The sequence below is a fragment of the Ambystoma mexicanum genome, chromosome 8, assembly GCF_040938575.1.
Source record: "Ambystoma mexicanum isolate Mex_15411 chromosome 8, UKY_AmexF1_1, whole genome shotgun sequence".
Taxonomy (NCBI): Eukaryota; Metazoa; Chordata; class Amphibia; order Caudata; family Ambystomatidae; genus Ambystoma; species Ambystoma mexicanum.
In genome coordinates, this window is record NC_090929.1 from 1,306,960,806 (window position 1) to 1,306,982,563 (window position 21,758).

The 21,758-nt window shown below is 43.3% G+C and overlaps 1 protein-coding gene across 3 annotated transcripts in view; it reads right to left on the minus strand.

Moving 5' to 3' along the window:
• LRRC27 (leucine rich repeat containing 27) overlaps nt 1–21,758 on the minus strand; it is a 750,327-nt gene that overhangs the window by 230,856 nt on the left and 497,713 nt on the right. For all 3 annotated transcript variants that reach the window (XM_069611415.1, XM_069611417.1, XM_069611416.1), the window contains one exon: nt 3,170–3,270. In XM_069611415.1, the coding sequence (XP_069467516.1) occupies nt 3,170–3,270 (101 nt within the window). The remainder of the gene's footprint in view (nt 1–3,169; nt 3,271–21,758) is intronic.

Below are 21,758 nucleotides of genomic sequence, written 5' to 3' on the forward strand. Positions count from 1 at the left end.
CAGAATCACCAAGGCACTCAGAACCATGAGACTGCAGGAAAATGTAGGAAAGAAATGACACCAGAATTCCAAAACCAAACTTAGGCCCTTGGATCACTGAGATTTGCGTCCAAAGACTCTCGGATTTCGACAGATATGATATGATATGGCATTTATAACGCGCCTATACACAGTGTTTCAAGGCGCGACAGAGAGCAATCAGGTCCGTCTTCTTGACAGCACCAATTTGACAGAGAAAGGTTTCATCCACAAATAATGGAAACTAGTGCCCCGTGAAAAATTATAAACGTTTAACAAGCGTGGATCAGACGGCTTTGATGCTGTCGCTAAGCAACTGGCTTTGCGTGGAGAAAGTTACTCCGTATGATCGGACACGCAGCACATGTCTCTTGCTGCAAGTCTGTCTCCCGTCTAGGGTTGCTGTGGAGTGTGGATCCAATCAAGGTTCGCACCTGATTGAAACTGCAAAGTAGTCCAGTAAATAACTGGCAAAGAGACAGTCCACTCCACTAAGTCTTGGAAACATGAGGTAGACCTGTCACTTCTGCCTGACTTCATAGTAGCTGAAGGGATTTTTAAACTCTCAGCTTCCGCCAAACAAGGAATACTTATAGTCAGTTACCAAGGGGAGGAAATAAAGATGACCAGCTGATGAACCTCCTGGAGAGAACCTATACACCTAAGAAGGGATAGCCAATCATGACAAACGGTGGGAGAAGATATCAGAGAACTAGTTAAAGACATTATTAGCTAGCTAGACTAATCAGAAACACTAGAAAATCCACCAGTTTGCTGCAGGGAGTGTTAGAGAATGGGTTACTGATGTGGATGCAAAGAGGAGAAAAGAAGCCAGTGAGCGACCCAGAGGGAAAGCTCACACCCAGGCAGAGACCAGATCCCATGGAGGAGAAAAGCCAAGAGCCTCCGCCACATGCTCCAAATAGTCCATGGAATTGCTTTCAAATGACTCTGCATCATATAGAAGGCCATCCACCCCAAATCTCCATCCTAACTTCATACTAAAATGAAACACATTACCCACTCAAACACCAGACAAGCCAACCAAAATATCCTACATATTCCAATCTGCAGGCTAACGTGCACCCAAAAGCAGGCTTTCACCAAACGGGAGCTCGGAGCCTGTAACATTCTCCCACCCCCACATCCATGCCGCCCTTTCCATCATCACTTTCCCCTATGTAATCCAGCCAGACCTCCTCCCCCTCAATGCTTTATCTATCCCGAAAAACATTTGAGATTCTTTCACCTCAGAGATTCTTTCACCTCGTGACCCAGCGAAGTTGAGAATGAAAAGAGGCTGCTAAGGGTTTTATATTAGATACTGGCAAATACCAGATTCAGAAAAAAAGAAATTAGGAAACCTGATCAGGAGGGAAGAAATCAGCCAAAGAGTGAAAGCAGAGAGCACCTAGGCCCAGGAGGTCGACACACGCTGGTGGCTGATATTATCAAGCTAAAACTAAGCAAGGGAGAATTCATATTTGTGGTAGGAGTGTGTAAAATGTATTATTAACCCAAGAGGGGTGGAGGGGGACTGAATATCTGTAATAAATTAAGAGGCTGATGTGGGTAAGTAACGGAGCCTTTATTTACGCTCCCGGAGGCGAGGGCTGTCAGTGGGGAATGATTGGGAATGCTTCACCACGTTCCGGGTTGGAACGCGGGGGGGGGGGGACATTCTCTACTCCGCTGGAGTAGAGACAGTACTACATCATAACATCTCCTTATCTAAGGGAAAGCAAAGGCGGAAAGAGGGGGGGGGGACAAGGAAAGATGGGGTGGGATAACTGGCTAAAGGTATGTAGCAAGAATTGGCAGCTACTGGTTAATAGTAGACGTAGTCACTGCTGAAGTTTCGGATGATCCTACGATTTCTTTTCGACAATCTCCTGGCGGAGGTTTCATCGTCGTCGGAACGGAATTCTTTGTCTCTCATGTGCTTGCGGTGAAACGTCTCCTCAGGATAGTGTTCATCTCTTGACCAAGCACCATCATCTAAGTCTGTAGATTTGCTGGGTTTGCCTGTGTTGGTTGTTCCCCCCACATCTTTTCATCCTAAAAAATGTAATAAATTAAGAGGCTGATGTGGGTAAGTAACTGAGCCTTTATTTACGCCCCCCGGAGGCGAGGGCTGTCAGTGGGGAATGATCGGGAATGCTTCGCCACGTTCCGGGTTGGAACGTGGGAGGGGGGAGAAACATTCTCTACTCCGCCGGAGTAGAGACAGTACTACATCATAACAATATCTGAGCCTAATACATACCGATAGACAAATGAGATGAGCGCTTGTTGGTAGGCAAAGTAAAAATGTCCACTGGTCACTAAATTCCTAACACTACGTTGGAGCAAAGAAGCTGTCTGGATGCTACATCCCAGATACTGCATATTAGATTACGGACTCCCAAAGGACGGTAGTCCCTTAGAGATTCTTCCAGATATCTCTAGCTGTGTTATCCTTATTGTGTTTCAGTTTGAAAACTTGCTGAACAATACATTTCTGACTTGTGTTTTCTTTGACTCCGACGTCACACTGGGTATAAGATACGGTATGCGGAAGCATAATGAAACGACCTTCATGCAATCGAAAAAACATTAGCAATTATTCGTTTTGTATGCCAAAGAACACAAATATGGAATTAAGTTTGTCTGCATGCCCTGAAAATGTTCCTTGTATGGGTATATTTCAGTGAAGTTACACCATATTCAAGATATCAAAAATGATATTATTTCACGATGTTATTTTGATATTAATGGCTAATGGAGTATTACAGTTTGTTTAAACAAACTTTTCATTTGTAATAAAAAAGGCAATATGTCCACTGTGTTGTCTGTGCCCCTCCCCTTAATAAGAGAGGGAGGCTGGAAATGACCGTGAATAAGTGCGACCACAATAAAACAGCAAAATCTATACTTGGTTCTAAGGATTATTGATCTCAAGAAATATGCTACTCTGTGCACTCAATATGCTAATTTTGGATTGGTAAAAAAGTCCAGTTTACACTTCTGGGAAACATTTACAGTTATAATATTGTATAGAATTCCTACCCATCACAGGTATTCCCACAAAAGTTTGGATTATATTGTCATTACAGCAAACCACCATATATGCATTTACAGACATTTGGTACTTAAACTGAAATGTACAAACCTGGTTTGCCCAAATTCTTTCTGCAATTTCGCAGACGATCTTCGGATTCCCTCTTGTGGTTTGGAACCAAGATCTGTAGCATACGGTGCATTTTTGGCTACCTAAAAGATAGAATTCTACTTTTAACGATCCTTGCAACACACATTCATATCTCTGGAATAATACAATGTCAAGTTTAAAAAAAAAAAAACTTTTGTTAAGCACTTTCATCTAAGAGAAGGTAGAAAAATGGGCTGTCCCTTCAGGACATATTTGTTGCATCATTCAGATGCAGCGAAAATGGCATACATCGGATGAATGCAGACTACTACTGTATGTCTCTACTGTATGTCTCACAATGCTGAAGGAAGGATATCTGGGTGACCTATGCAGACTTCCACTGCAACGTCTCCATTCCATTAGCGAGGCTACTCTGAAGTTGGGATTAGTCACCAAATCAGCTATGGAAAGGGTAAGGTGATAGGCTCTATGAAAAATGTCAGATTTCCACTTTGCCATGCTTCTTGGTTCTCCCATGAATTGAAACAGCATAAAAGAAAAGCCACGTAGAATGAACAAAGTTGGGAGAAAACCACTCATACATGCAAAACCATATATAAAGGATTTTACATGGTCAGGGGCTTGGCCCTGTTTAGGGGCAGTGGGGACCCCTCCCAGGCCAGAGTAGACAACCTACCAGGGCATATGACAGAGCCAATCCTACCCTAGATGCGGGAGGAGTGAGTTGGTGGGGGTGGTGGGGAATGCCCAGTCCCTGAACCCTGCTAGAATACGTTACATGTTGGCAGCACTGTCAGTTACATCATGCCATCCAACCTTTTGTCTGGGCAGAGTTCTTTCTTATTACTTACAGAACCCTAGGCTCCAGAATCCAGTTAGTCAGCGACAGAGAACCGAGAGCAGAAACAGGGTTGCTAAACGTAAATATCACATCTCCCACACCATCCAGATTACCATCCAGACTTCGAGAAGAAACACCTGCTTCCCAGGGCTGCAGGGAAGAGATGTGCGCAGCTGACACCAACAATACCAGGCCGCAGAAGCCCCACAAAGGCCTGTATGTGGAAAAGGGCTGGGCCAAGTGGGCTTTTAAAAACTATGTGACAGTGTAACCCGCCCTAGGGAAACCATAGGGATACATAGGCCAGAAGGTTCAGGTGTTACTAGTGAGCAACAAGAAGGGAGAGGAGGCAGTAAAGAAGGAGGCCACAGGTTAAGACCTGAGCTAAGGAGCAATGATGAAGGGTGTTCGGGTGAGGTTACAAGCAGAGTTAGTGGACCGAAAGACCAGAGTGCTGAAGAATTGCTGGAGACATTGGAAAAGAGTGCAGGTGAGGTACTGTGCTTGAGAAAGTGGTACTAAGGATGAGAGAGTGGAGTGGTTGTTGTGAGAGTGGGTGATAGAACGAGTGGTAGTGTAGTAAGTAAGGGTGTGGGAGATAGGAGAAAGTGAGAGTAGAGGGTGAAGACCGATATTAGAAGGTGAAGTTGGAATATACAGCAAGAGTGAGTGAAAGAGAGGAGACAGGTGTAGAGAAGGGGGCCGGAGAATAGGAGGGCGCAGCAGGAGGGAGAGGGTAGAGTGAGAAGGATCAGAGGAACAGAGAATCCTATGATTCTTGAAACCATCTATGCCAAAGATGCAAGGATCACTATTCCAGAGCAGTTATCTCGGCCAATCAAAGCTTTTACAAAAATTACATTTTTCAGTCAGCCATCTCAAGTGGGCTGTTATTCCCTGCACAGATGGACAACAATCGGAAAAGCTGGGCAAACAATCACTTTTGATTGTAGGATCAGGGATAGGGATATGCATCTGTTATACTGCTGTACCTGCTGTGGTGAATTGTGTGATTCATTCACTTCTCCCCAGCGGGGAGCCTTTCCTTGTGAGGCTAAGGAGGTGCGCCTACTACACAATAGTCCCTCTAGGGGTGGCAGTAAGCGAGACCTCACAGGGAAAGACTCCTGTTCCGCAGAGGAACTCTCTAAGGCCCCTTTCTCTAACATGACAAGACCACCAAGTCAAACAACTGTATGTTACTGTCATAGAGAGTTCAAACTTCCTTCTGAAAACCAACATGTCACAAACACTATTAAGAAGAATGACGAAAGAGTATTGATGACTACTCCTGGTACCATGATGAAGAAGGGTGAACTGAGGGTGTAGAACACTCAGAGAGGAAGAGCTACGATCATCTGCTGGGGAAGATCCAACAATCTATAGTAAAAACAAATGAAGGACTTCACTAAAGTCAGAGAGGAAAGAAGCCCGGGAGCTTTAAACCAGTAAAGTCGTGACTGGAGTGCAAGACCCAGAAAACCTCAGTCAGGAGGAACAAAGAAGGTGCTGCTGGCCAGAGACCTTGAAGGAGACAGAGGTCGACGAGCAGAGGGGAAGGAAACCCCACGAAGAAGAAGCAGATGAGAACTGTAGCATGACCCTGGAGGGGTGGCCCAGTGGGTCCGACAACAATGCATAGACCATAGAAGTGTGGAGCCGCAGAGCCATGGAACGAAGTAAAACGCTAATTGAGCAAGAAGGCATTCCCTCAGTCAGTACTGAGCTCTTCATCCATCACAGAAGGTCCTGCTGAACCATGTCCAGTACTGGAATTAACTCTGATTAATAAGCTGGTTTCCTAATTCCAATGAACTAAAAGGAGGAGCCGAGTCTCTCATGTGAAGCCTGGCCCATTACACCACCAGGACAAAATGAAGACTAAGCCCAGCATCCTTTGGTAAGTGGCGGTCTCCATAGCCATCCACTAGAGCATAGAGTTTGATGCCTCATGGAGTGCTTCCTGACATTGGCAGGGTGAAGGCAAGACAGGAACAAGTTAAGTGTCCCAAGTGAACCCCCTTGAAACGCAGGGTCAGAGTTGGGAGAAGAGTCGGCTTGTTGGCACTGATTCAAAGGCTCAAGGAAAACACCATATCCAAAGTCTTCTGAAGCGAAATCATATTTCTAGCAGGAGAATGGGGAAACTTTGAGAAGAAGGGCTTGGGCCTCCATTGCATATCTCAGGAACTTGCAATGCATGACGGGGCAGGTATGGATATAGATACAAATGTCCTGCTGATCCACAGACGATCATAGATCTAGTTGTAAGGAGGAAAGGATATGCATTGGTGTCAACATCCTAACCTTTTCCTTAGGGAAAAAGGTGTTGGTTGATGACAGGTGTTGATTGATGCCAGATCAATAATTGTATGAAGGCTCTGCCTTGTAGAGAATTGCAAAGAACCTGGGATAAAATCCCTCCTGATATTTTGAGGCATGGACCTCCTCTATTGTCCCCCATTTCCAATACCTTGAAAATCTTTTGTGTGAGAATCAATGAAAATTGTGGAGGGGAAAGGGGGTACACCAGCAGGAAGAAGTGAAGGAGGTGAAGGAGGAAACCCTGAAAGACCACTGAGATGATCCAAGGGTCATTTGTTACGGGTTCGCAATTCAGAACAAATCCTGATACTCTGCCCCCAACCTGGGCGGTGTACTCCTATGGTATCAGCATATCAGTTTTTGGGCTTGTCTTCTGAGACAGATGAGAAGGGGAAGAATTATCGTGCGTCCATTGACCCTCCCTGGCCTGCTCAGAGGTTGAGAATGCCATTGGCTGAGCTATTGTTCACAGGTCAAAGTCTATGAAACCCAAAGGTCCTCTGACCCAGTCAGTCGTCCGTAATTAGGCTGTTGAGGGTTTGAATGCAGACTTCGTGATGACAGCTGAAAGGGACACGGCTGTTAAGTTGTTCAACCTTTTCTTTCTGAGTACTGCATCCGTTGAATCGTGGAAAAGTTGGAGGCCATTGAAAGGGAGGGCTCTAAAAATGATTTTGTGTTTCTGTGACTAGTTTGGTGCATTTTAACCATGTGCTATGGCGTACGTCCAGCCCAATGCACATTCCCATGGCCTCGATTTGCATGTGGCCTGTTCAAGCCTCAGATATATCCATTGCTACTCGCTTGGCATCAGCTATGCCAGCTAGGAATGATCCCTTTTTATCAATAGGAAAACCTTCTTCAAAATCAGCAATTTCTCTCTATAATTTAAGAGCACATGCTGCCAGGATTACATCACTCTTCACCTCCTTCATATAAAGTGAGCTATTGCTCTGCACTATGTGAAGAACCAGGGGGGTTTCCCACTTGTAAATCTCGGGGATCCGTTACTCAGGTGGCCAGGAGAGGGCCATCACTTTTGGGGCCCAATCCTGGGAGTGGACAAGTGAGGGGGAAATCCTTGGGTGAGACGCAATAGGACTCATTTTCTTCTCAAGGAATATCTAAAATCCCTGTGAGGTTTATGGGATATTATCACTCATGTCCCATTATCTTCAGAGACATACAGAAATCCTCCCAATTTAAAGGAAGGTGGAAGGGCCCAAATAAGAACAAGTATCCCTTATCCCATAATACTAATGTCCCACTAATGAGGCCAAGCAGGGTTAGGCATTCAGTCACAATCACACACATCTGCAACTCATTGACAGCTAACCAAAGTATAAGAGGTGGAGCACAGAAAGACAAAGGGAGCGAGACCGGGTACGAGAAGGAGCAGCTGAGCAAGGGCTGTTGAACATCAGGCTGCGGAGAACAGAAGGCCAAGACGCTGACATATTGCGAGCGGGAGCAAGAAAAAACAAGGCGAGGGAGTCGTATCTCCAAGAAGCCAAAGAGGTGTCGAGAGGAAAGCAGAGCAGCTGGAGGAATCCATTCTTTAATGTGCCTGAAGGTTACTCATTTCCCATGAGCAAAAGAAGTGCCTGGGAAGGTCTAAGAAGGAAAGGGGAGAGACCCTGATCTCTGACGAGATAGCAGAGAAGAGCCAGTTACAGTCTATCACAGCCAGTGAGTTTGTGAATGAAGGTAGAGCCCAATTTGTGAAGACGCAAAAGATAACAATGTTGAAAACAAGCCAACACATGCGATGGGAGACGCGAGAACAGAAAGATACGATTGTTGTTTTTGGAAATAAAAAGTAGCAGAGTGGTACTGCAGAGAAAGAAAGGTGCATTATCGAATGTCTCTGTGAACTGTAATCTCCCTCAGAAAAGGGAGCAGAAAACTAACTGTGTTAAATATTGATGTTTGAAGCAAGTCGGACAGGGAGGCTGACAAAATAATTAAGCTGTGAACCCAAAAGGGCTTGAGAAGAATTGTGTTTTGTGAAACAGGCAAGGGAAGCCTGAAGAGAACTTATACATATTGAACAAATGTTGGGTCAGGCGAGGGTAGCCTGAAAAAGATTGATGTGAATTCTTTGAACTGTGCCTCCAACCCACTTTGAAGGAACTTTTAAAGAGCCCTATAGAGGAGGAGCCAAGTGCCCCCATTCCACCTGCCCTGCCTACATTACCCGAGACGTATGAACCAAAGTATGGGACATATACTGAACAGTTAAACCAGCAAAGAGAAGAGTGTGGGCTCTGTGCAGTACCCATACGAATACCTATACCTAAAAGTATATGGGAGGTAAAGTACCCATTGAGGAAACCATACTTGCATCCAAGACAATATGATGGCCATTTGAACAAGATTCCTGAAGAAACAAAGAAACTGAATGACCAGGATGAATCGTGACGTCATACAAAGCTGAATCGAAGTTAACCAGACCAGAGAGGCAGACAATTAATAAAGAACAGAGAAATACCAAGGATAAGTGACATCTTGGAATCAAGATGAAGAGACTTATGCCACAAACCTGATGAAGAAATGTAGTTAGTTTAAATGTGTACAGATGCAATGAAACGCAAGTAAGCAGCAAAGTAATCATGAAGCTAGCCACATGCTTTTATTTCTCATTTTCAACAATATTCAACAAGCAGTATCATCATAAGTCATTGAACTGCAAAATATACAATAGCAGGAAGCAATACAGCAGAATTTCATACCATAACCCCATATCCCACCATATCAAAATGTCAAATTAACTTAAAACTAACCCAGATATATCAAACAAATAACAGACAAACAAGACTACACAAAACAACCACATAAACAACACAATCCCCCCCCCCATATGTAAAGTACCTGAAAGTAAACCATTTCACTCCACTCTATAATTCAACCTACCATTATCCATAAAGGTCATTAAAACTCTCCCACATTTCATCATAAAGTTCTGCCTTGTTTTGTTTACTAAACATAGTTTTTTCAAATCTTGATAAAGCTCTAACATCCAAAATCCACTCCTCCACTGTCGGCTTTTTTCGTGTCTTCCAGACCTTCAACACTTGTTTAACCGCCACCAACAAAACTTTACGCACCCCGCACAATATCACCCAACTTACATTACGCCCACCACCATACGACAGGAATATAACTGCTAAGGGATTGCGTGGGTAAACAATGTCCCAGACCTGATCAATCCTGTCAATAACCTCCCTCCAAAATCTTACCACTCTTTCACAATGCCACAACATATGTAACAGAGTACCCTGTTCTTTTCCACAACCCCAACACAAATCATCATCAACTAAATCCAATTTGCACATACGTGTTGGAGTCCAATATATTCTGCCCAATATCCTTTGATGTATGTACCGTAATTGCAAATCCACTTTGGCTGTCGTCGGCACTCTCCAAATCTTATCCCATTCTTTCAATGCGAGTTCCCTGCCCAACTCCTCCGTCCACGATAACCTCAACTTTTCCCACGAGTCCAACCATTGCCCATCCAGTTGCATAAACTGCATAAATGTAGACACTTTTTGAAATCCCATTTCTAATATATCAAAATTCTCTGGCTTTTTCAAGAATGGAGCATCCAACATTTCTCTCCGTTCCAAGAGTAAAGCTACCAAAATTTCAGATCTTCTCAATTCCCTGTCCCTCAAACCAAATTTCTCAACTAAACTCCCAAAAGGTACCACCCCAGCATCATTCCACACATCGCCAATAAACAAAACTCCCCTCTGAATCGAACTCTTCCAAGTCAGTACCTTATTATTATACTGCAGACCAGGATTATGCCAAAGTGAAGCCTCTTCATAAAGATATAGTCCCTGACCAGTACCTATAATCCACGACGGCAACGCTTCTTTGGTAGCTAACACTGATTTCAAACACTGTACCTTCTTAGGCAACTTTCCAAAAGAAAACAAACCTTTAATATCATAAGGCAAAAACCGCTGCATCTCAATTTTTACCCACCAAGGTACCCGGTTCGGGTCTACACCAGTGTAATTAGACACTTTGTTTAACAACCACTACACTACAGTAGTTTTTCCATACCGGGTACCCAAATCCCCCATCTTTAACTTTCCTGACCATAATGTACCGGGGAATCTTGGCTCTCTTCCCAAATCCCCACAAAAAATCCTGAAACTATCTATCTACACGTGCCAATGCTCCCTTTGTAAAATGTAAAGGCAGAGATTGAACAACATACAGAATCTTTGGCAGCAAAATCATTTTAATAGCATTAATTCTGCCCCAAAGAGTCAGATTAACACGTCCCCATCTCATAATATCCCGCCTAAGAACCTCCATGATTTTATCCACATTATAACTTACTAACTTTCCAAAATCTTGAGTAATATGAATACCCAAATATTTCACACTAGAATATTCCCGTTTACAATCCCACCCCAGCAGCTGTTCACATCCAGGTGAAGTCCTCACCGGAAATACCACAGTCTTATCCCAGTTGATCCGATACCCAGATAGCTTAACTCACCTCTTCAAAGACCTCCCTTAATAGTTGACCCCCTACAACAGGGTCATTCAAGACGACCACCACATCATCCGCATAAGCCAGAGCCTTTACTTCCCCTTCTCCCACTGCAAACCCTCTGATACATCTCATCTGACGTATATATGCCAACAGGGGCTCCAACACTAAATTAAATAACAGTGGCGACAAGGGGCAACGTTGGCGAGTGTCTCTAAACAACGGAAATGACGTAGAAAACCCCCCATTCACCCACACCTTTGCCGAAATGCCATTCTGAAGAGCTTGAATAGCCTTAAGAAAGAAAGGACCAAAACCCAACTTCGACAGCGTATAATTCAGAAAGCCCCAACTCACCCTATCAAAGGCCTTCTCGGCGTCTAAAAAAATCAACAAAATGTCCTTCATTTCCAAGCCCGGCAAACTCAAAATATCTAACAGTGTTCGAATATTATCATATCCATACCTTCGCTCCATGAATCCTGTTTGAGAACGCTCCACTAAATCACCCATATATTTTTTAAGCCTTACTGTCAGTATTTTCGTAAAAATCTTCAGGTCTACATTAAGTAAGGAGATAGGCCGATAATTATTGCACTTAGTAATATCCTTTCCAGGTTTCGGGATCACCGTGATGATTGCCTCCTTCATGGAATTACAAAAAACAATTGAATTAAACAGAATACATTTCAGCTAAGGAGTTCACTGAGCCAAGAAAGCCAAGGTCTTATCAAACTAGGAGTTGGCTGACATTAGACACAATTAATGTGAAAGAACAGAAGCTCCTGTTCAAGAAGGTCAAACAAAAACAAAAGACGTCAGAGGACTATTGAAAATAGAATCAAATACACATAGAGGCTTAATTTCATGGTGTTCAGTCACGTGATGGAGGAAAGTTGGACGGATGAGAAGATCACACCTACGCACGGAAGCCGGATAGTATCCATACTCCTTAAAAATTCTCAGAACAGTACAGATTCAAGGCCAACTTCAAAGTACTAATTGACACTGGACCATCGAGGTGATGATGGATCCCATTTCTTTTATTTGTGGGAAGCTGGTATCAAGACAAGCTCACCCGCATCTGGTTGTTCGGTCTGCATGCTGCTCACTAGGTGGAAAATTACTGACAGGGGTTAGTAGCCAACCAATTGTAAGAAGAGACCACGTAGTTTGGGGTCCTATAGTATGTGTAGCCAATGGGAAATCGTACTTTCATAGTGGGCATTTTGAAGGGAGGGCTTAATTGCCCCACCTGATGTTCACTATTCTATTACCTCTTTCCGTTACTCCATACAGATATAGAACCTATGCTTATTTATTCACTTAGAACCAAACCCGCCTCCCGATAGGTTTCTGTGGTTTGCCACGTAGGATGACATTGGTAATGACGCAGGTCAACATCAGCTATGACCAATTATGGGTATAAGAACCCATCTTTTTATGAAGTAGTTAAGAGTCAGAGTATCGAGCAATTGCTGATGTTCGTTGTACTCCCTGTTTTAAATACTTGCATTAAAACAGACAATCTTTTGCCAAACTATTTGTGTCGTCTTGATTATTGAGGTTTGATTCAAATCTGCATCCCCATCTATCTCAAGGGTACCGCTACTCATCTTAAAGGGCTGGAAGCATCCAGTTCACTTGGTAGCAGAGATTGATGGTTAGATAAGAAACCATTGGCTGTCAACATAAGTAATTTTTGAGTCTCTGCAATATCGCACAACCTTTGCCATTCGGCTGATAGGACGTGTAGCTCCCCGTACATAGTGGTTAGAATAGGAAAAATCCTTGCAAGCAAAGGTTTGACGAGACCCCTATTTTCAGATAGAAACCCCTCCCACATCTACGAGAAGCGGATCGGAAAGCGGCTCTAAGAGGCGGTAACGAAGGCGGTGATCCCAAGGGTCCGAAGACGAAAAACATGCGAACAGTGAGTGAATAGACCAAAAAGTATGGCAAAGGAATGCATGTGTAGTAAATAACAGAGTAACGGAGGGAAGCGGGATAAAATATAACGCAAGAGTAAGAGTGTAACATATATGTATACAGGAAACGAGATATTTATTGACTTAAGTATGACCAAGTAATATAGGAGGAAAAATAGTTGTGAGTGTAGCCACGCTATAAGGATACGCCCTGTCCTTAGACTTTAAAGAGTGCTAGCAGAAGCTTTTAATTCAGAGCCCCCTTTACGTGGGACATATTCTTAAAGGAATTAGCTTAAGTTCCAATTGGAGCAGATCTAGAGGGTAAGATGAGTCTTGGAAGAATATCTTGAGTAGTACGTAATGTGGCCGGTCAAGTCTGTCTATTTTGTTTTATGTGGTTGTAAGGTGTGATGACGTCAGAGTTGAAAAAATAAATATTCAAAGTAATAGAAAAACGTGAAGTTAAGACACGAAAATTGATTGCTTTAAGATAAAACTTTGATGGTTGTTTTTTTAGCAAGATAAAAGTAAAAAAAATTGTATTGTGACGGAATTGGAGCTTGCGATGGTTGGTGCTCGCTCATAAGAGTATGTTGATTGAGATGTAAAACTGAAACCTGTAACTAAAGCAGAAGCGAAGTGGTAGCAAAGAGAAAAGTAAAGGCTAAGAAATGGAAGAAGTTACGCAATTGGTGCATCTTTGCAAAAAGCTACCAAAGCACGCGCTTAAACTTACAGTGCAGAATGGGTTAAAGGGACTGCAGTTAAAATGTTCATGCCATGGCCAGAAGGTGGGACATCATCGAGAGCAGTTCTGCAGCATATGACGACATATTTGCATGCTGCGTACACAGGAAAAAAGTTAGAAAAGCGCCTAGTGAGTCTAGAGCTTTGGAAAATGTATGAAAACCAGATGGAGGAGGAGCCTCCTTTAGATTGGATACTCAATAGATCCGAAGAGGGGGGTGAATAGTCTTCTGCTTCGCCCGCCCCGTCTGAAATAAAAGACGAGATTGAGAAAGGCGAAGGGTTATACCCATTAAGAGAACTTAAAGCAGCAAGGGGATATAGCAATCCGTCATATGACTCACCTACGCAAAGTAGTGAAGAGGGCCCAGAGAAAGACACTGAGAAAGATATAACCTCCAAAGTCCCGAGGGACACAATAAAGAGAGAAGCGATTGAGCAGGCACATCTCTAGACATAAGGAGAGAAATAAAGAGATGGAAAGGAGATAAGGATAGAATTTATGAGATAGCGCTCTGACAGAACAAATGGTTGGGTGGTCAGATTTTACTTAAACTCGATGGTAAAGGCATCGAAGATGTAAGACAAAGGGGAGATCAAGACGAACAAGACAGAAAAGACAAAGAAAGGGAGGAACGATTGAAAGATGAAGGAGTGAAAAGAAAAGATAGACAAAGACAAGAACAGTCATATCAAGATGAGCAAGCTAAAAACAAGAGCAGAAGAGCAAAGAAAACGTGATAATAAAAGGAGAATAGCTGATGAACAGGAAAGGCTAAGCGAGAAAAGAATAGAAGATGATGAACAGGAAAGGATAAGAGAAAAGAATACAGAGACAAAGGGATGAGGAAATACAAAGGGCATATGAACGAAGGGATAAGAAAAAGAAAGAGGAAGATAGAGTAAGAGAAGAAGCGAGAAAGCGCAGAGAATTCGATGACGACATGGAACATAAAAGAAAACAGAGCACGAGATCTCGAGTATTTGGAAAGGGAAGTAAGAAATCCCAATCCACGGGTAGCATGGGAAGACAGAGGAATTCTTTCCCGAGTCCAAGTCATTACCAGGTACATCTAGAGTAAATCTAGAAGACGAATTTGACTCACGATGCATTGGGGATACGACTGATAAAGTATACCATGAAATGCAAGCCCAGAAAGAATCACAGGGGAAAGGAAAAAATGACCGTCTCGAGAGCACTTAGTTGTATGGCCCGGAGGAAGCCTCCTGTAGTGCGAGACATAAAGAGCTGTCTTTAGACAAACTAACATTAAATAGAGATGATGATGAGGAGTTGCACGAGTTGGGCATAAGAAGTATCAGATGATGAAAGGGAAAACTTCCAGAGGGAAAAGAGAAGTGATATATGTGGTCCAGAGGGATGTTCACCTTTGGATAAGGGAGTAAGATGGTCAGATTTAGAAATACCTATGTCTAAAGCATCAGAGCAACTGACACAGTCAGATTGACATAAGGGGTAACCCCATGGTCAGAGGGGGAGTCCCCACCTTATGTAAGCAGGCTAAGATCACTGCCAGGTAGACGATGTGGGAATATTACTGCAGCGGTAGATAGACAAATGATGAGAGATGAAAATAAGTTTGGAGCATCACAGTTCCCCTTGTTGGAAAAGGCCGGGGCCAGGCCACAATATATACCATGGCCCCAGATGGACAGAGAACATTTAAAATGTATAATCACAATTTTAACTTCCGGCGCTGGAAAATGGATACATGAGTTAAAAAAAATGACGGGAGGGAATACATTAGCTATAGGGGCCATTAAAGGTCTTCTAATTGCTATACTTGGTGAGAGAGCTGATGATGTATGGCACAGATGGAGCACCATTTGACAATTGTAAAGCAGTAATTTGGAAAGCGCTTTGAGTGCTATATTTGGACATGTCCGATATGGGAGCTATAATGATGAGAAAAATGAAGGAAGGAGAGGACTTGTTGCTTTACATTCAAAGTTTTCAAGACGCATGGGTGCTTAAAACATGTGAGGCTTGGGGGAAGTCTTATACCTGTATTTTATCATATATTATGCAAAGGGCTGCCATAGCAGGTACAGAAACAGCTCAGGAAATGTGTGGGGATTGAAGCCAAACCGTGGTCAGAAATCCAGTTAACCATTGCACATTATTGCAGACTTCTGCAGGAAAAGAAATCGCAAAAAGGACAAGGCACAAAAAGGTGAAGAAGAAAAATGTGTTCAGAAAAAGCTACCCAAGTATTCCATTGAAGAGGCAATGTTAACTAACGTAGGCGGATCAAATTTGCAGAAGGCAGTGCACATGCCACATGTAAATAACCAAAGACAGTTTGATCAGACAGATAATGGATATGCTCCACAAGGAAGGGGATATCGAGGGAGAGGTTGGCAAGGTAATCAAGGGTGTTGCAAAATGGTAATCACAACATGCAATATGGGCAGTTGGGAAGACTACGCTTGTATGTTGAACATGTGGAATGACAGGGCACATAGCTTGTATGTGTAGAAGCCAAGGGATGTTACAGAATGATCAATTTTCAAGACAGGTAACGCCAAATCCACCTGCATATTCGCAGCAGGGTGGAATTGGATTTGTGCAAGATCAAACAATGCAGCAGCAAGAGCTGAGATTGCAGCAAGGCTTGCAATCACAGCAAGTAACAGGTAATTCACTGCAAGGACAATCGCAGCAATCTCCTATGCAACTTCAGCAGAACACTAACACAGAACCGACTATGACGCGTATAATAGGAGTTGTTACTGTTCATGGAGGAAATCCATTCACGGGTGATTGAGTGAGACTGTACCTGAAATAGGACAGCTCACTGGGAGACCTGCTTTGTTCAGTCCTCTCTATTATGCCAAATCCTCATGAGGAGCCAAGGGTAGACGTAATTATAGGCGGCAAAGATTTTTCCATCTTAGTGGACACAGGTACAACATGCTTGTGCATACGTAAGGGCAATTTTCCAATGTCTGGTGATGCGATGAATACTCAGGGCTTTTCAGGAGCAACGAGTCGTGTTCCTCTTACAAAAGAATTACCAGTCTCCATAGGAGAATGCGATATGACAGTGCCACTGCTTTATTCGAGGCAAACACCTATCAACATATTAGGAAGAGATTTAATGACGAAAATGAATATGACCATTTTGTTTACAGACGATGGCATAGTATGCTCAACACCGGGAATGCACTAAACATGTGCAAAATGATCAGGGCATACGCAGGGGAAATAGCTCCTAGAGCGATACCAGTGGAACCCGAAGTGTTCCATTATAGGATGCGTGTTTTGTTAACATGGCTGCCAGGTCTAGTAGGCAGAACCATGAGAATACCAGATGAGTTTCTATTTAGACCTCAGATACCCATGGACGAAGAGGAGGGGCGAATTTTCCCCTTAGACATAGAAGCAACTATAGTCTGAGGAAATGTGGCTTTGCTTGATGCAACTGATGATAAAGGTAGACAATGGAGCACAATAATTGCCATTGAGGAAGGTTGCAGAGTAACTGACGTCACTGATGAGGACTTGGAGATAACGTATCTGATGATTTTGTGATATTTGAAATGTGCATTACTTATTGGGTCAAGGCGATTAAGAGAGAAGTCCCGCAGAGAATGAGGCTAGCAAAGAAGCGTCCTGAATATTTTGATGAAGATATGGCAAAAGTGCCAATTTCATTATGGACTACTGGCCCCTATGACGTAGGCTTACTGACAGAAGTTGGGGAAGTGAAGAGAAGATTAAATTGAAACCAGGAGCAATTTTACCTCAAGCACGACAATATCCCATGTCTAGAGAGGCAGACGAAGGCATTTTTAAGACGATTTCCGCCATGATGGAGCAAGGTATCTTAGTGACATCAGAGTCACCATGTAATACGTCAGTTTATCCTATTCAAAAATCAAACAGAAGGGTCTTAGAGACTAATACAAGATCATAGGCCGATAAACAAAATTGTTGAGGCCGAGTTCCCTCTAGCCCCGAACCGGTCTACAATTTTATGTAATATACCTGTTAATGCATGATATTTCACTGTGATCGACTTAAAAAGGCATTTTTCTCAATCCCATTGCACAAAGACTCGCAAGATTTGACATCATTCACCTTTAGACAAGTGCGATTAAAAAGCACAAGGCGTGCCCCAAGGGTACTGTGAGTCCTCATTAATTTTTAACAGAGTCCTCCAGATGGACTAGAGCAATATTGCTTTAGAGAAGGTTGTTCTCAGATTTAGTCTGCGCAGTAATGCTTGGCTCCCCAACCCCCTCCCCACCTGAAATGAGCGGTAGATGAGTCTTCCGTGTCGTCTGATGAGATTCCTTTTCTTCCCTGTCGCCAGGTTTCGCTGGTCTCCTTCTTGTGAGTCCTCTCCTTCTGTTTGGAGTATTGGATATGGGCTCCACCGGAAGCCACTTTTCCAAGAAATGCGTTTTTGCCTGGCAGCAGGGTCAAGCAAAGAAGGGGGCGTGACCAAGGAGAGAGTGCAAGCCTCCGAAGAGTACCGCGCGGAAAGCAGGCAAGTGGGAGGCAAGGACAGTGATGGAGCGGGAAGGCACAAAGCGAGTACACAAAGAGAAAAACCCGCCTGAGAGCGGGAGGAAACAATCACACCAGAGCACTAGGAAAACTTCCCATAACACTGGAAGTTGCAACGCATGCGCGTTAGCAACTTCAGGGTTTATAAAGGCTGAGAAGAATAGAACGCGCATAGTGTTACTGGAGGTAATAGTCCTTTTACCATTTCTTCCATCTCCTCCATAGCTTCCAGGGCCGGCGAACCATGACAGTTGTGCTGCAATACGTAGATCACATTTTAGTTTGCAGCACCACAGAGGAAGAGTGCAGAAGCAATTCTATTCAGCTGATGATTAAACTTGCTGACAAAGGTTACAAAGTTGACAAGGAAAAGTTACAATATTGTCAACAAGAAGTGTTGTATACAGGCCAATAGATTTCATATGAGGGAAAGAAGGTCACCCCTGAAAGAGCTGAGGTGATATTAAAAACCGCCAAGCCACACACGATAAAACAAATGCAGAGTTTTCTCGGACTTTGTAATTATGTCAGAGCATGGGTCTTTGACTACAGCTCATATACGAGGCCCCTTTTACAGGCCTTGAAGACAGCACCGGCAATGAAAGAAAAAATTGTGTGGACTGAGGCAATGGAAGAAGAGTTTGATGAATTGAAAAAAGCAATTTGCACAGCCCCAGTTCTAGGGATCCCCAATTATGCAGAGGAATTCTTTTTATTCTCGCATGTAGATGGTACTTTTATGACAGCAGTACTCACTCAGAGAACCACATTGGGGTACAAGCCCCTTGCATATTACAGTGGAATTTCGGACACAGTAATGAGAGGTCACTTTCCATGCGAACAAAGTTTGGCAGCCACCGCGCTTGCCATAGAAAAGGCTACAAGCATAGTGATGGGATGCTCCATGAAGTTATTTGTTGAACACGCATTATTTGCTATTTTAGAAAAACCGAAAGGCATGTTGACTACTGAAAGGGCTTCTGCCTATGAGGTAATCATATCAACTCCAGTGATTAAAATAGTTTAATGTAAAATAGTGAATCCAGCGATGTTTATAGCTGAGCCAATCACGGAAGGAGAGCCCATACACTATTGTGCAAACTATGAAGAATTCTGTGATGAGCTCCCTCGAGTAAAGGAGAATGCACTCGCAGGGGGAGAGATTGTCTTCATTGACAGGTCTTCAAGGATCGGTCAAAATGATGGGCAAAGATATACAGGCGCTGCGGTAGTGAAACATCTGGCAAATGGAGAGTTTTGCGTGCTTGTGAGTACTCGATTTCCATCTCATTGTTCAGCACAAGCTGCAGAGTTATTGGCGTTGCTATTGAGAATCATGCAGACTAGGAAGTAACAGTGTACAGTGACTCCGCTTATGTGACGTCAACGGTGCACGCAGGATTGGAGCGCTGGAAAAGGAGGGACTACCTCTGAGCGGATGGCACACCAGTGCAGCACGCAGCGTTATTGGTCAGGCTTATTAAGGCACTACAACTCCCGGTGGGCATAGCCGTTGTTAAATGCACAGCTCACACAAAAGGGACAGATTTTATCTTGCGTGGAAATCAAGCAGCAGACGCTGAAGCCAAGCGCATAGCAAATACAGATACAGGGTTGATGAATATCGAAACCATTAATGTGAAGGAAAGAATGAATGTGATGACAATTGTGGATGAGGGACATAATCATATGTCTAAAACACAGATAGTGGAGCTTCAAGGAGAGGCACCGCAAGAGGAAAAGAACTTGTGGATGTGAAGAGGGTGTTCTTTAAACCCCTCAAAGCATTGTGGAGACAAGACAGCACTGGTAAACCACTGATGCCTATAGCCTTTTTAAGGGTGACACTAGAACAGTTACATTACCCAGCGCATACAACTCGGGACAATCTTGCTGTGACCATTGCTGAGGATTGGTTTGTAACGAACCTAATGGAGCATGTTGCATTTCTTATGGTAAATTGTATTGTTCGCCAACAATTCACAGCTGGGCATAGTGAGGAAAGTCATCCCAAGACCCAATGGCCCTTTTCAGCACTTGCATATCAACTATGTTGACATGATACATGTTTGCAATGGATATAGATACCTCTTAGTTGTAGTATGTCCTTTCTCTAGATGGATAGAGGCAGGTCCATTCACACACCTGGACTCTACCTGTGCAGCTAAGTTCTTAGTGTTTTCCAGATGGGGAGTGTGTGAAGTAATGAGATCAGATAATGGACCTCACTTTCGTTGCTTGGTATAAAAAAACAAGTCATCCGCAAGGAAACGGGATCTGTGAAAAGCTCAACTGCCTGTTAAAAGAAAGAATAGCTAGGTTGAAGCTTACTTTGAGAAAAGGGTAGTTGCACTGCCTACCACTGTCATTGTATGCATTGAGGAACCAATCAGGTTCTGATCACCATCTTACGCCGTACAAAATTGTGACAGGAAGGCGAATGAGAATACCTTTAATGCCCCTTCATCCCGAGTTAGAAGTGATGCTCAACCAACGTCAGAAATTTTAGGACTTGAATTGTAAAGCTATCTGAAGTGTTTAAAATCTAGTTTTTCTGTGATTTCACGACAGTTGCAGAGACGAGGGTGTAGGGCCGTACAGAACACAGAAGGAGATGCTTCAACAACCCAAACTCGAATTTCTACTTCCAAGAATCTACCCAGGATATAAGGTCCCAATTCGTAACCACACAAGGTAAAAGTGGGACGAGCCCCGTTTCAAGTGTCCCCTTCGTTGTTGAGGACGTGACACCATCTGCTGTTAAATTGCAGGGTAGACAAGCTTGGATCTTCCTGGGAGATATCAAGATCTACTCCGGAGAGACCCCTCTGCCTGCACCCCACCGTGAAGAAGCTACAAACATTGGGGAAGAACCACAGCACGTGCAGACAAGATCTAGGTCAAGGAAGAAGGACGCATAACCCGACAAGTGGAAAGAAAGGAACCTACTAGTTGGCTGTGGCTTAATTTGGACACTCCCTTTTTAGCTCCAAATAAAAGGGTAAAAGGACACATTCAAACACTCTGTGCATCTTAGTTGCAGAGTAAAAGAAGATCTGCATTGTTAAAAGCCACAGTAGCTTATAGACTTTGGGCTGAGGCATACTTCAGTCTTGATAAAAAATAAGGATATGTCAAATTTTGATTGTGGACACAGCAATTAGAAGAGGGTACATTACCCAGATTCTTTTTACACAGAGTTCTTGTTTGGTTCTACTCATGGTGTTACCCAGTGATGACCTTTCTAGCTTCATACTTACGTATCTTGAGTGGGTGTTACGTTCTTATCCTACGTTGGAGGGGGAGAACCTGCCGTGTTCCAGCTTATATTCAAAATCCTGACAATGAAAAACTTATTAGAAGATTGCTCATAATCATAACTGAAGAGTTTTTGAAGTTGCCCGAGTTTAGTGAGGAAAACACAAATGCCCTTATCAACCGACACAGCACATAGACTGGTCAGTGTAGTGTTCTTTTGTCTAATTGAAGAATACCTGCATCTCGTTGGAAGACACAGAGACTTGGTAATTTTCCTAAGAGATCCAAGAAATACTGCACATTTCAATATGATCCTGGAAGGAATTATCATCCAGGTGGCAAGGCAATCTATTCTGAAAGAAATCACAGAGCTGTGTAGAAACTTTCCTCCAAGGAACAGATCGAGGAATTGAATGAAGGACAAAACTCTGTTCATT